The sequence below is a fragment of the Mustela nivalis genome (genome assembly GCF_964662115.1).
Source record: "Mustela nivalis genome assembly, chromosome: 13".
Lineage (NCBI taxonomy): Eukaryota > Metazoa > Chordata > Mammalia > Carnivora > Mustelidae > Mustela > Mustela nivalis.
The window spans coordinates 76,330,944-76,347,042 of record NC_139032.1 but is presented as its reverse complement, the minus strand read 5'-3'; the positions used below and the strand labels follow the sequence as shown (position 1 = coordinate 76,347,042).

At 47.0% G+C, this 16,099-nt stretch overlaps 1 protein-coding gene across 3 annotated transcripts in view; it reads left to right on the top strand.

Moving 5' to 3' along the window:
• Nucleotides 1-16,099, top strand: part of ASTN2 (astrotactin 2) — an 855,422-nt gene that overhangs the window by 495,850 nt on the left and 343,473 nt on the right. For all 3 annotated transcript variants that reach the window (XM_082697137.1, XM_082697136.1, XM_082697135.1), the window contains one exon: nucleotides 6,509-6,659. In XM_082697137.1, coding sequence (XP_082553263.1) covers nucleotides 6,509-6,659 — 151 coding nt within the window. The remainder of the gene's footprint in view (nucleotides 1-6,508; nucleotides 6,660-16,099) is intronic.

Sequence of the window (16,099 nt, the reverse complement as noted above, 5' to 3'; positions counted from 1 at the left end):
TATTCCCTCCAAAAAGCCTTGTCTGACTGCACCCCCCCCACACACTTCTAAGGTCTGGATGAGGGAAATCTCTTTATGATCCTATGGCCCCAGTTATATTGCGAAGTTAACTTTTGTTTTTCTTTTCTACCTCCCTAACTCATGCTATGTCACATCTATGCTTATGTGCCCCAGGAATCAGGCCAGGGCCCTGAAAGAAATTAGGCATCAATAAAAAATCTGAATGAGTAAACAGACCTTCCCTTCTCCATTATTGAGCTCCTTACATTCTCAAGCTATGGTTCTTACAACTTTGAGGGACACTAAGGTGGTGCTAATCACTACTGGCCATTGGGCACTTTCTCATATATATATTGTCTGCATTAATTCTCATGCTAACTCTGCCAGCCACATGTTCATATATCCATTTTTCAGATGAGGAAGTAGAGGCTCAGCGTATAAGGGACTTGTCCAGCATCTCATAATGAGTGAAGCCAGGAAACAAAGCTGCTGCATATCCCCTGGTCTGCACTGTTGCTCATGCTGCTGGGGTGGAAGTGCCTGTCCAAGGTTCCTCCCTCCCCAGGAGCTCAGGAGACCAGGTTGCCACTGTTATCAGAGAATGATTAGTCCACATGCGTGGGGCCATGTCAGTGTCTGGGCCCTGAGTCACCTGTTCACACCTCTCTGTGAGTGACACAGACCTCCCCTGGTGTTTATTAAGAGAAGGCCATGTCAGCATCTGTCCCCAGCTGCCCAGCCTCATGCTCATCCTGTGTGAGGCTCTGCTGACTCAGCCAAATGGGACCCAGGTGATGCATTTGTGCTGGAGCAATCAGCTAGGGTGGGGGATGGCAGCCTCACTTGGCCTCCTGGGGTCTGATTGACTCCGTTTTGAAACCAGGATTATCAGAAAGAAAGAATTCAGATGCCAGAGTTGGAGAGACACTTGGCAGCACCATGGACAGCACCTGGATCCTGCAGGTGCAAGAACAGGGCCTGGAGAGGCCAGAGGGGAGCCAGAGTGAAGATCAGCTCAGTACCTTGCCTGCAGCAGGTGTCCAAAGGTGTCTTAAGTAAATGGATGTTGAATAGATTTGCATTGGGCTTCTTCACATCGTGTCATTGTGTTTTCACAATGATACTACATGGTTGGGAGCTGGAAACATACTGTTTCCACTTTACAGATGGGAAGACTGAGGTGCAGATGAAACTTCATGCAGGAGCAAGAATGCGGGTTGTAGAGTCAGGCATATCTGGGTTCAGATCTTAACTTCCAACACTGACCTGTGGGTGTTCCCATTAAAACAAACAAACACTGAGAAATAGCAATCCAGCCTGCTGCGTCTCCTCGTACACACAATCTTATTGAAACATACCATGCTAACTCATTGTATTTCCATATCATCACCACATACTCTCTCTGGCTGATTGAGCATTACAAAGGCAGAGTTGAGTCGTTGGGTCAGAGGCTGTATGGCTTCCAGAGCCCAAGATATTTACTATGGACTCCTATAAAGAGAAACTTGCTGACCCCTGTTCTGCCTGGGATATGATGTACTTAATTAAAGTGGGTCTTTTCTCCCCTCAAACGCAGGAGAAGTGGCCTCACCATGCTCCTTTTTCTAAGACTTTCCAGGCCTATAGATACCGCAGTGTAGCATGCAGGGTCTGGAGTGGAAGGGCTGGTGTGGTGTTAGGAGCACTGGAGTCAGAGCCAAGGACCAGAATGTTCTAATCCTGGCTCTCTCCTACTGTGTGAGCTTGAAGACTTTCCTCTGAGCCATGGATCACTGGGTTGATTCATGTAACTCCAAAATCTGTGTCCACCCAGATTCTCAGAATGTGACCTTCTTTGGAAATTGGGTGTTTGCGGAGATAACCAAGATAAGATCATAATGGATTAGGGGCGTGCTAAATCCAATGGATGGTGTCATTGTAAGAAGAGGGAAAAACATGCAGGAAGAAGGCCATGTGAGTTTGAGGCAAAGGTTAGAGTGATTTGCTATTAGCCAAGGGATGCCAGGAGTTGCCAGGAGCCATGGGAAGCAAAGATTCTCCCCTAGAGCCTATAGAAGAAATATAGCTCTGCTGACACCTTGAGTTTGGACTTCAAACCTTCAGAACTGGGAGGAAATAAGTTTCTCTTCTTCGAAAGCATCCAGTTCAAGGTGCTTGTTATGGCAGCGCTGGGAAATGAGGTTCTTCCTCCTACTCCAGCATGAATCTAGGCTATTACAGCATTTACCCAGGCCAGGAGACAGTACTGGGAGGAATGCAGATGTTGTCCAGGTTCTGCCTTTCCAGTTCTTCCTCCTCAAAGATACAGAGCGATTAGATGTAGATTTCTACAAGCTGTCCTGTTACGAGAGCTCTGACTTGCCCAGGGGCATAGAGCAAGTTAGCCCAGCTCACCCATTGCACAGAGAAAGCTCAGGACTTGGCATCAAGCCAGCTTGGATGCACACCCTGGCCTCTCTGTCTCATGGACCAGGGCGAGTGACAGAACTCCCCTCCCCCCAAGACCCAATCTCCAGCTTCAGGATAGGAACAAAAAGGTATACTTCCTAGGCCAATGGTGAAAGTCAAAGGACAGAGCACAGGGAAGGAACCTAGCACAGTGCCCATGCACAGCAGATGCTCAGGAAATTAGAGCTGGTGAAGATGTTGGGACTGATGGTGATTTCTGGCAAAGTCACCCAGATCTCTCTGTCACCCCAGCCCACCTCCACCTGCAGTGCTAGTCCCCTGATCCTTTGCCCCCAGCTACCGGGGCAGCTTTAAGCTCCAACAGACCCCGAATCCTGAACTCAGCCTGGGATGAGGGATTAAGTCTGAAGTTAAGAAAATGTCAGAGTCTGCCTTGAGCTACTTCTCTGGCTTGTGCCTGATGATTCTTCATTTCTCCAGCCTGACACAATCACTGCTAGACTCAGTAACAGCCCCAGTGTCAGGTCTTTGTGTTTGAAATAATGTTCCCCTCATGTAACTGATGTTTATGCAGAATCAATCCTTTTAAAAGCTAACAGCCTCCTTATTTGTATAGCCTGAGCTGTCGCCAGGTTCCACTGCAAGGTGACATTTTTTGCTTGTTTTTCTCTCTTCTTTCTTTGTTTTTCTTTGTCATTTTCTGACTGCTCTCTGTGTCCCTGTGTGTGTTCTCTTCCACTCACTAAGGGTCTTTTTCTTCACTTTCATTCTCTGTTTCTGAGGCTGTCTCCTTCCCCAGCCCCCACCCCTTGCCCCCTCCTCAACCCGTCCCCTCTCCCTGTGCTCCATACAGGACACCCTTGTTCTGTTTACCTTTATGTTTTCTCCTTTTAAATCTCTGTGTTTCTTACTCCTGTTTCTCCCTATTCTAGCTCATTTCTGTCTCTTTTCACATAGTTTCTCTGCCTCCATATTTTCCTCTTTTAATCTCTTTCTATATGATACTCCTCTGGATTTGTCTCTCTGTCTCTGTGTTTTTCTGTCTGTCTGCCATCCATTCACTCACCCACCCAAACTCCCACCCACCAAACCATCTGCCCACACATCCATCCATCTATCCATTTCTCTCCTTTCTAGCAATTTCTCTCCATGTTTATTTCTTTATGTGGTCTCACACTTTCTCAACTTGTCTCTCCCTCTGTCTTTATCTCCTCATTTTAATTCTCACTTTTTCTTCTCCCTCTAAGGATATTAATATTTTAATAGCCTTAGTGTCTTCTCAGAATCCTCAATTTTTTCTGTGATTGAAAAGTGGCAAGCTTCTGGGCACCTGGGTGGCTCAGTGGGTTAAATCCTCCGCCTTCAGCTCAGGCCATGATTCCAGGATCTTGGGATCGAGCCCTGCATCAGGCTCTCTGCTTAGCAGGGAGCCTGCCTCCCTTCCTCTCTCTCTGCCTGCCTCTCTGCCTACTTGTGATCTCTGTCTGTCAAATAAATAAATAAATAAATAAATAAATCTTAAAAACGAAACAAAACAAAACAACAAGCTTCCCAAGAGCCTCCGTTCAGGAACTGTTCGTTCTTTTCCCCCATCCACCTGCCACCCTAACCTCATTCTGTGTCAAGTTGAAAAGGGAGGGCCAGTCTGGAAGCTCTCCTGCCATCTTCTCTGTTGTCCTTCTACTACAGACCTAAGCATGAAGGACTTGGGTCAGAAACCTAGAGCTGAGGCTTGGCAGGGGCAGATCCCATTGGAGAGACTCTTGGTGAGGCCAGTGACAGGTGGAGCCTGCCTGTATCCATGCCTTCTGGTGTTGTGTTTCTTCTAGAAAACATTTACTTACCACAGGTTTTTGCCAGTCTTGTGCTGGAGGCTGGAAAGGGATGAGTAACTCTTGAAGCATTTGCTCAAAAAGCTGATGGGCTTTCTGAGCAACCATAGAGCTGATGATTAAGATCCGTGGGATCATAGATTTAAACAGTGTGTTCAGAGGGAAAAGAAATTAGTTCTAGTTGGGGGATGGAGACAGGGGTTCCTAAGAAGGTCATAGCAAGCTCTTTGGAGGTCAGGGCTTTGTCCTATGTCGTTTCTGCATCCCCAGTACTTAGAATAGTGCCTGCTACGGGGTAAGCATTCAGTAAACACTGCAGTATATGAATGAATGGATGGGTGGATGAATTTGAATAGTTTTGAGGGATTCTTGGGATTTTATCAGGGAGAAAAATTAGAGATGAGCATCCCAGACCCAAAAGCATGATTAAGGCTTCTGAGAAGTGAAGGTACATGCTATACTCAGATCCCTTTTTCACGGCTGACCTGCCCATCCCCTAGATTGTGACTCATGGCCCATCAATGTGTCCCTCACTGGCTATTGCCTTCAGCCACAGGAAACTGCCTCATCCAATGATACCACCTTCTGGATGGCAGCCCTTGGCCAGTGACGATATAGTGATACAGAGGGTGGGGTCCCTTGTCTTTAATCAGGATATTCTTAAAGGGCCACCCAACTCTAGAGCTCCGGAACAACAAACTGAAGCTTCAGATCTAAATGCATTAACCACATGGTGACTCAGCCTCTCCCTTGTCCAGTCCTGCCTTGCTTACTTCCTACAACTGTGTAAGAGGGATCCTTGAAACACCTGCTCTGTGCAAGTCTGTTTCAGAGTCCGTTCTCAGAGAATCTAAATTAAGATTGTGGGTTTAGGGAACGAGAAGAGACCTGTGGCTATGAGGACAGGGTAGAAGAAGCTGGACAGGCGGGGGGGGGGGGGGGGGGTGGCAAATTGTGAAGGACCTCAAATGCCAAGGAAACTAATTTGGATTTTCTTCTGTAAGTAATGGGGGGCTATTATTGATAAGTGGCATATCGAATTAGAGCTGGAGTGTATGAGGTTCACTGGCAGTCAGTATGAATGATAATACAGAAGGGGATGATACTGGAGGTAGAAAATAAGCTACAACCCCCAAACCTCGAACTCCACGCCTCTGGAGGGAAACAGTGGGAGGATGATGAAGGATGGTCCAGAGGCCATACCAAGGGTACTCTCTGGCCTCTTTGTGCAACAGTCATCTCCCTTCTTTCACAATTCTGGACCCCATGAGTCCTATATCATGGGAGACTGTGTGTCACTACTCAGTGCCTGTGGTGTCCCTCTAAGATCTCCTACAGCTGTGGGCATCACAGATACTCCAGTGGTGGGGTGTCCTTATTTGTGGCCCTTTTGCCAGAAAGCAGGCTCCAAAAACTCCTGTCTGTATATCTCCTCTCATAAAACCTCGGCAGAACTGTGAAACTGTGGATTATGGTACCTGGTCCAGTCTCCTCTGGAGGAAGAATGCGTTTGTCTAGAATCCTGTGACTGTTCCAACCACTGTTGCTGTCAGTCTGGATGGGGTCACTTTTATGCAATAGTATGAAAAATAAAGCTCTAAGATTCTAGAGTCAGACAGTCCTGTGTTTGTATCTTGGCTCTGCTGTTTATAGGCTTTGGAAATTGGGGACGTTCCATACCTTTAATAGTTTCAATATATAACCAAAGTTGGGATAATAGGAATGTGCCCATTTTGCAGAGTTGCTATGAGGAGGTCTAGAATCTGTAGAAACAGACAAATTGTGAGTTAAGAGTGGTATAGCAGGAGGAGCTTTCTCTTTTGGACTCAGAGGGAGCTTGGCACCAATCTCAATTCTGCCATATTACAGGCTGATGGACTTTAACAAGACTCCTTACCTTTCTGAGCCACAGTTTACTTATTGGTAAATGGAAATCTCAAGCCTATCTTCCCAAATGAGGAGGATTAATGAAATAAAGAACGCCAAGTTCCATCATAAGTAGACAGGAAACTTGGCACTCTTAATTTCATTATTCCTCATCATCACAAGTAGACACACATCAAGTCATATGATAGCATATGGATTTTTTTTTTACTATTTTCTTTTTAAATATGTATTTAAAAAATATGTATTTAAATATGTATTTGTATCATCTTGATTACAGATATCATAAATGGTGCTCTTAACTGTAATGAATGCATGCTTAACTTCTTTTAATCTAATGATACACATGTCTCTGGGGTTTAACCATCCTCTTTGTGTCTAAGGGAAGAAGCGATGCTGTCCACATACTTCGAAACCATCAACGACCTGCTGTCCTCCTTTGGGCCAGTTCGTGACTGCTCTCGGAACAATGGGGGCTGCACTCGGAACTTCAAGTGTGTGTCTGACCGCCAGGTGGACTCCTCAGGATGTGTGGTAAGTGCCATTGGCCCATGACTGTGGTGCTGGCCCAGACACCAAGGCTGCTTGCTCGAGGCCCCTCCCTTTGAGGGGAAACTCACTCATAACTACTGCCTCTGTGGCCTTCAGAACACTAGGCTCCCTTGGTTTCTTCATCTGTAAAGTGAGATACATAAACCTATTTTGTGGAATTGTTGGAAGAATGAAATGAGACATCAGAACTTTAGTGCCCAATATGCAATAGGTTCTTGAGAGCTTCTGGCCTCAAGAGGGTAACTGTCCATTTGAGGGTGAGATAGAGCATGTCTTATCTCTGTGGACCCAGTGGGATCATGTCAATGAGATGTCCAGAAGAGGTTTCAGTGGAGACCTTAATGTTGATTGAAGTTGGGCAAGTTGGTTTTTACTGGCTTCAAAAATGGGTCAATTTACATTAGGGTAAGAGTAGGGATGGCAGGCTTATCTGCCTAAGGCTCCAGAATTGGGGATAGACATAAGGACACAGAGGCTCTTTGAGGAACTTTGTTGCCCATAGAAGAGGCTTTTGGACTGAATGGTTTATGTTGTAGGAATGGCCTAGGATGTTTGTTTCAGATGTAGGTTCCAGGATCCCATGCAGTCATGTTGCTTGTGCAGAGGAGGTTAGGTCCCAGGAACCTGAATTTGTAACGGTTTGGTGAGCATTCTGTGTCTGGGGAGGCAGAGCTCATGGAAGCTCACTTGGTAGATATCACCCTGCAAGTTGAACTTCTTCAGTCTGCATTCTATGCCTTCTTGATTTGGCCCTTTTTAACCTCTCCATCACTTTACTTCCTTCTACATTAAAGCCAGTGGAGTGAATTAAATGTGGTTCTCTGAACCTATGTCCCCGTGTAATGACTCAGAGCCTTCGTTCCTACCGTCTATTAGCCTAGAGTGAGTTGTTCCCCACCAGCCTATGTAGCCAACAAGTAGACCTCTTTCCCGATGTCTTCTTTTCCCTCCTCATCTTGGAAAAGTGACCATCCTCTTCTAAAGATCGTTACTGTTTTCACTCCCTGCTACATACATTTGTTATAGCCCCTGTGATCATTTCTAGCACAAACTGGCTTTTTTCCAATTTATCCCACCCAGTAAACTGAGGGAATCAGTTCCCACCCAGGGAATCCGTGGATTCAACTTAGCACCCCAGTGATCTCAGTAAATAAGAAAGAAATAAGGGACGGGGGTGCCTGGGTGGCTCAGTGGGTTAAGCCTCTGCCTTTGGCTCTGGTCATGATCTCAGGGTCCTGGGATTGAGCCCCGCATCGGGCTCTCTGATTAGCGGGGAGCCTGCTTCCCCTTCTCTCCCTGCCTGCCTCTCTGCCTACTTGTGATCTCGTTTGTCAAATGAATAAATAAAATCTTAAAAAAAAAAAAAAGAAAGAAAGAAAGAAAGGAGGGATGGAGGGAGGAATGGGGCCAGGGATGTGGGCCAGGGCTGTGTCTCTGGGGGAGAACACAGGAAACAGAATACACAGTCAGTTCTTAATGTACCTGTTCCAAAGGTAGGGAAATAGACCGTGGCTGGGAGAGCAATACAAAGAAGAAAACTTCTAGAGAATGAGATAATGCCATTCAACTGTATTGTAGCAAAGATCAACAGATCTTCCAATGTAGATGGGCAAGTGGAGATGTTTTAATTAGAATTCTTAAGATTATAAGTGATAGAAACTCAGGACTAGTTTAGGTAAAAAGAAGAAATACATCAAACAGAAGTCAAGGGACAGTAGGATTAAGGGGATCAAACAATGTCCTTGGGATCCCTCTTCTCCTCTCTCTGCTTTCCTTAGCTCCATGCCATCCTCTGGACAACTCTGGCTTCCCCACTCACTGAGAACATCTTTCTTCCCAGTCTCTCCAGCTACGGTCACTGGATTTCAACCCACTGAGCCAGCCTGGGCCTCATGCTCATCACGGTGCCAGTTACTGTGGTGGGAGTGTGGGGAAGGACTGGGCTCGTCCGAGACCCAGTCGTACCTGGGTCTTGGGCCAGGTGGCACCTGCACATAAATGCACAGTAGTGAGTTGTGGGGAGGCCCAGACTTTCAAGGAAAAGTCGGGTGCAAGCACCAGGAAACAGGCGTGGGTATCAGCAGCTGTCTAGGAGTACTGCAACCTAGCCCTCCATTTTGCATGATAGAAAAGTGAGGCCCAGTGAGAGAGGGGAGGATCTGCCCAAGTCTTCAAGCTAGGCAGTGGACGCACAACTCAAAAAGATGTCCCGGATCAGCAGTGTGGTCCCCAAAACATGAAGCTGGCATTTCTGAAAGACACAAGTTTTCTGCCTCTATTTCCTTTTCCCATCAGTTCCATTTCCTGAACTAATTAAACTCCCTCTCCTCGAAGATAGCTGTCCCAGAAGAAGGAAACCTCAGAATGCAGAGGTATGCACGCACAAGCATGTACCCAGATGGGCTGTGTCTCTTTCTCCCTCTCATCAGTGGAAATTGGGAAAATATAGAGAGAGAGCAAAAGAACATTCCTTCCCTGGAGGTTAAGAGAAAATTCAGCAGTCTAATGAGGTTGTCAGAGACCTTCCTCTCTAGATTAAGGATCTGATGTTAAAACTGCAACTTCAGGGCTCCGTGGAGCTCAGGTAAGCTCTTTTCTGCACCTTCAGAGTGGATGGGGAGACACCCACTTCTACTCTGAACTTTAAAATCTCTCTTATTTCTCGGTAGACTCTTTGTCATAACTGCAGAGGGAAACTTTTTCTTACAGCCCCTCTTCTAAGAAACTCCATATGGCAAAAGAAAAATAAATAGTAATAATACCTTCTAGTTCTGGAGCCCTTTAGAGTTTTCAAGGCACGTCTGCATCCAATAACTCACCGTCTCAACAAACCCAGCAGCAGGTCCCTCACCCCTGTGGGGAGCAGAGTGACTTCCCAAAACTACCACAGGGTGGCCAGGTAGAGGTCCAAGGACATGTTTTCAATATTCTTGCTGGAACCATTGTGGCTTGCTTTCCTGTGACCCAGAGAGGAGAAGAGATAGTGGGAGAGAAGCTGAGAACAAAGGCTGGGCTGAGTGAACTGGGCGTAAGCTCTGGTTTGGTCATTGGTGAGCTTTCAAGTCTACGTGGACTTTATTAGCCTGTTTCCTAGTCGTTCAGAAGGGAGCAGCAGCTAGAACTCATAGGTTTTCTGAAAATCAGAGAACACAATTGCAAATGATTAGGGATTTACAATACACCCATTTATGTGCAAGCAGACGAGACCACGATTGCAGATGGTTTTATGCAGCGGATAGGATGTTCGGGGCCATAGAGATTCAAGCATATTTAATTTTCTGTAATGTTTCTGTAACTGAATTTCATTTCTGGCCTGCTCCATCCATTGGTAGTGGAAACATACTTCTAGTTCCACTTAGGTTTTCTGCTTCCTACCTCTTCCTAAATGTCTAAGTTCAAAGGAGGCCGATGTACATCTAAGCACAGGGGTAAGAGGAGATTTGGCCCCGGGCCACTGCCTGTGAGTTCTAGTGCCTGCTGTCTTGCCTGGCACCTGTCCATCACTCTCTTTCCTTTATGGTATTGTGCCAACTCCTCTTGGTTCCCAGGTGATTTATAGGCATGTGGTGTATCCTGGCTTCTGCTGCCTTGCTCTCTCCATCCCCGTCATAAGGCCATTTGAGGCCAGCTGGCTCTATCTATCAGATAGATTTCCTGCCCTACTGAGGCCATCACTCTTCTCTGAGGCTATCAGCTCTTCTTTGTCACACTGAGGGCCTGGGGATCTGAGGAGAACTAGCCAAAGACCTCTTGATGGGGAGTAGACCAGGAAGCCACTTGTGGTCTGCTCCTGTCATGCCAAGGAAGAGCACCTGATGCTTGCCATCCGACAGATGCTGTCCAGCAGTGAGGCAGAGACACTCTTTCTTTCCAATCCCTCCGATACACCTGATTTTCTCTAGCCTCTCATCCTCTTCAGCCACCCTGTAGACAAGGCTGGTGCGAACAGAGCTTAGGATCTCTTTTAAGGACATTCTCTAGCATTGGCAAGACCATCTAGTTTGATTTCCAACATTCCTCTCTCCCAAGCTCAACTGATCCTTAGCGCTGGGGCATGGGAGGTGAGGGGTGGAGAAGCCAATTCTCTAACACATCACAGATTTCCCATGACTATTATTATCATTATATTTTACCTTCAATTTAGACCTCAACTTCTGAACCTCCAAATTTAAAAATTTAAAAAAAAAAAAATTGGCTTGGTGTTGGCTTGGTTTTCTGGGTCTTCTGTGGTGAGCTTTCCCCAGGATACTGCAGTCCTCAGGTTTATAGTTTGACCAAATTGGGGATGGCCACTGGATGTATGGCACAGGCAGAATAATAGCTCCCACGAGGAATTCCACGTCCTTTTTTTTCTTTTTTAAGATTTTATTTATTTATTTGACAGAGAGAGACACAGTGAGAGAGAGAACACAAGTGGGGTTAGTGGGAGAAGGAGAAGCAGGCTTCTCACTGTGCAGGGAGCCCGATGCAGGCCTCAATCCCAGGACCCTGGGATCATGACCTGAGTCGAAGGCTGACGCTTAACCACTGAACCATCCAGGAACTCTGGAGTTCCACATCCTAATGACTGTGACCTGTGAATATTTTACCTTACACGACCCAAGGTGAAAACTAAATTTGCATATGGAATTAAGGTTGCTCATAAGCCAATTTTTAAAGACGGAGATTGTCCTGATTTATCAGTGTGAGCCCAGTGTAATCACAGGGCCCTTTAATGTGGAAGAGGGAGACAGCAGAGGAATTCAGAGCCTTACAACATTGCTACTATTGAAGAGGGAGGAGGGTTACAAGCTAAGGAAATTCTATAACACTTGGAGGGCAAGCAAATGGATTCACCCCTAAAGCCTCCAGAAAGTAATGAAACCCTGCCAATACCTTGATTTTAGCCAAGTGATAATTTTGCTAGACTTCTAACCTATAGAACCGTAAGCTAATAAATGTGTGTGTTGTTTTAAACCACCAAGTCCGTGGTCATCTGGTACAGCAGGGATAGGAAATTAATGCAGGGTGAACAGTAAGAGGAGGAGGGAGAGTGATCCAAGAGATACCATAGAAAGAATTACCTTGTTATTTAGATTTTCAGTTTTTTCCAGGGAGACCCTCCCCTCCTGGCCAGGGATGGAGGAAGTCCCCGTGATTGAAGCATCAGAAGGGGGGGGGGGAGCCTCGTGCTCCCCTTCAATGTGCTAAACAGGAAAGATTGTTATCTATTAGAAGCGGTATAAATCTGGCAAGCATAACGATGTCAGCAAGGCACGGTTTGAAAAGTAAGCTGTGTTTCCATTTATTCTGTGTAGCAGGATAAACATGGCGAAATTTTAATCAAGATAGAGGACGAAACCAAAGAAAACTAGAGGTATTTCATCATCATATTGTGTGGAGGACACTTTCGCCATCTCTGTGTCGCTGCTGCCGCCTGAAGCTTTCGGCTCATGCTGTTCCTTTGTGTTCCCCCGTGCCCCCCCCACCCCTCACCCCCCGCTTGGGAAGTGGCCATTTGATGGAGTCAGTCTCAGACAATCAGGTGATCAAAATCTGTTCTCAGTCCCTTTTGAAAGAACAATTCACAGCTCACTTTTCTTTTTCCAATGTTTTGCTCACATTTCATGAGTCGGGCACATGGGAAGGATTCATTCTGCTGGGTGACTTGTCTCTCATTCACGACAGGTGGGCCATCTGGAGCTAGAAGGTGTCTTTCAAGAGGGTCCCTTCACTTACCCAGAAGGGGCTGGAATGGCTGGGAGTTGACCCTTGGCCGTGCTGCCCCACAGCTTAGCAGGGCCTGTCAACTAGAGTGCCTACCCATGGCCTCTCCATTTGGCTGGACTTTTCAGGCCACAGAGGCTAGGTTTGCAAAGGGAGCATCCCAGGATCAAGTACTCCAAGAGCACAGGCAGAAGCTGCTAACATCCATAGCACCCAGCCTCAGAAGTCCCAGGATATCATTTCTACCCCTTTCTACTTGTCAGGCAGGTCCTTAAAGTCAGTGTGGATTCAAGGAGAGGGACCTGGACTTCAACTGTGGATGAGAAGACTAGCAGAGAAGGCATGGCCCTCTTTAATCTATCCTTGACCTACAGCAGGGACACCCAGGCTGGGGCTCCTAGAGCAGGAAAGGCACCCTAGAGATCTCATCAGGCCAGCACCTCTCCCATTATACAGACAGAAAAGCAAAGGCCTCAAAAGATGCAGAAGTGGGTCAAGTGCATGGAGGGAAGGAGTGACAGAATCAAGGTCTGATCCTAAGACTCCCTCCTCCCCCTTGCTCCTGCTGAGGTACTGGCCCTAGAGCATCGGCTTTGCTGTTGCAGTGGTCCAGAGAGTTCTTTAGCAGCTGTCCTGTGCCCAGTGCCATGAATGGCATAGGGAGTGCCAGAACAAGAGCCCCACTGTGTTTGATAAGGTAGCTCAGAAGACGAGAAGAGCTTTACTTACTAGGACTGCCGTGTGACCTTGGACAAGTCCCTCCATCCCTGCATGAACACCGCACCCCAGTGCACGCACGCTCCTGGCAGTCAGTGCCGCTAAGTCTTCCCCTAGATGGGCATTGCTGTATCCGTTTGATGAAAGACAAAGCCTAGTACCATAAGAATGGGGGCCCGCATGGTGACCGGTGTGAGGACAGGATTCTGAGTGCTGAGCTGGTTTTAAACAATGTAATTTTCTCAGCTGCCCTGTGAGCTAGGTTGTACGATTATCTTCGCTTGACACTTGAGAAAAACTGAATGGCCTGGGAGGAGTGGGGGAGGGGGGCGCAGGATATGTGGAGAAGCACAGAGAAGGGAGGGTGGGGAGGAGGGCAGGTGCCAGACCATCCGGGGCCTTCATAGAAAGTTAAGACTGGGGGCGCCTGGGTGGCTCAGTGGATTAAGCCGCTGCCTTCAGCTCAGGTCATGATCTCAGTGTCCTGGGATCGAGCCCCGCATCAGGCTCTTTGCTCAGCAGGGATCCTGCTTCTCTCTCTCTTTGCCTGACTCTCTGCCTACTTGTGATCTCTCTCTCTGTCAAATAAATAAATAAAATCTTAAAAAAAAAAACTTATTTATTAAAAAAAAAAGTAAGTTAGGACTAGAGGTGCGGGGATTTGCACACTGGTGAGATCCTAACGAGGGGTGGCGTCTTTTAGGATGTGTGTCCACTGTCAGTCCCCAGTCCTCGTTTTAAATTCCAGGCCCATCCCACTCTGCCTCACCCCCTAGAAATCACCCAGCCGTATTCTCCTTCTCCCTCTCATGCTTTTTCCATTTTGACCTAAAAAGCCATCTGGTCTCCCAGATATTAGGAAGAGCTGCAGGACCCCTGTTGGTCACAAGATGCTGAGTGGCAACCAAAACATGCTGCCTTTTTTTCAGGTCAAGATGAATTAGGATAGGAATGACCACTTATTATAGGCCAGGCACCTTCTTGGCACCACTCAGAAGGAGGCAAAAACTACGATCATACAGGGAGAGAGAGGCTGCTTCTCTCCATTTCTCATTTTTCTCCCCCCTTTAATGACTCAGTTGGGCTGTGATTAAAAGAAATGAAACTCAAGAAGGGTGGGGAAGGCATGGAGGGAGAATCAGCTGAGTGAGAAATCACTTTGGAGCCCAGCCCAGGCTCTGCTGACCAGGGGAAGCCCGAGCCCATGTGCTTGGCATTCTGCCCTCCTGGACAGCGGCGAGAAAGGCTGAGCCACGGAGGGGGTCTGGCCCCTGGAGAGTGGTTTTTCCTCCCCAAACTAGGAGGTTTGATGTCCATACTAGGAGGAATGATGCTGGCCACCTTTTTTCTCTTAAAAATTTTTACAAATATGCAAAGTCAGGGGGCAACCTATCTTTATGGGAACTCAAGTCTTTTTCAAGGGTAGATTATCTCCTATACCGTGTCCCCGTCAAAGTACCCTCTGATCAAACAGGTCGAGAGACTGAGAATTCTCTATATGCCCCTTCATCAGTAATAGTGGTCCTGATAGTATCATTGAAAGCATGACTTGGTTGATGCTATTGATAAATGGATTAGTGCTATCAATAATATCAGTAATATTACTGACAGGGATACATATCAAGAGTTTTTGAGAGCTGATTTCATGCCAGTCCCCGAGATAAATATTTGAAATGCATCATCCCATTGGATCCTTAGAGCAAGCTTATGAGGTGAGCCCTGTTGTTACTTCTGCTTTGTCCACGAAGAAACAGATTTATTTTTAATTTAGTTTTAAAGATTTTATTTATTTGACAGAGAGAGAGCCACAAGCAGAGGGAGCAGCAGAGGGAGAAGGAGAAGCAGGCTCTCTGCAGAGCAGGGAGATTCAGGTCCCAGAGATCATGACCCAAGCTGAAGGCAGATGCTTAACCGATGGAGCCACCCAGGCGCCCCAACGAGGAAACAGATTTAGAAAGCATGAGAAACTTGCCCAAGTCCAACAAGCAAGATAAAGGCAGAGGAGAAATTCAAACCCAGGTGTATCTAACTCCAAAGCCTATTCCCTTACCTCCTCAGATGGCAACTTCTGGAAACTGAGGATCATTCCCAAAAGCAAAAGTCCTCGATGTCAGGGAGCATTGAGGAAGGGGACACTTCCTTCTCCCTATCCTTTTTTCAATGTCCAAGATTTCTTCTTCTTTCTCTGTATCCAAGAGAGCTGCAGGAAGATAAAAAAGAATGAGTACTGGCAGAGGGGGTAGGATAGTCAGAAAAGAAGGAGAATGGAACTGAGCCTGTTGACTCAGAGCCTGCTCAGAAGGATCAAACTTTAGGGTGTGAAAAGGAAGGGAGTTGCCCCTCCCTGGGTCCCTCAGCCGGGAGCTGTGCCTTTGCCTCTTTCCTCTGTGAACTCCCAAAGGGCCCCTCCTCCCTTCGGAGGGGGGTGGAGGTGGGACTTGGGTTTTCCTAGATTATAATGTGTGGCTTTCTCGTAAAGCTTCTGCACCTCTTTATGATATTAAATATTTTATTCTTCCAGTGACATTTGAAGCCTTCTCTACTTTTTCCCTGTCATTTTATTTCTTGGGGACCCAGATTTGCTGGGTCTGATGGTATTTCTGGTAAACTGGTTTTATTGTGTGGGAAGTCCTTATCTGTTCAAGTCCGGGAGCAGCCCTTGCCCTTCTAAAGGGATGGGTTTTACCCTTTGATTCCTGGAAGAATGGCTGGGGTGGGGGAGAGGAGAGGAGCCCTAGAGGTGGGGGAAGCGGGGGTGGGGGGACATAGAATAGGAGCTGCAGCCCTGGTTTGGCCACCTGTTAGCTGCAGGAGAGGAGCAAATCTCTTCAGGGAAGGCGGCAGCCATTTGGAGAGACTGTGCTGGAGCCTGAAAGGGCGCTTCAGACCCGCCTGCCTGGGGAGGGGCCAATGAAATGCTGAGCTTCCTTTCAATGTCCAAAATCCTGACCTCAGGATATATGTGCTCTGAGGGCAGATTGCTAGGCTGGAAGTGTCTG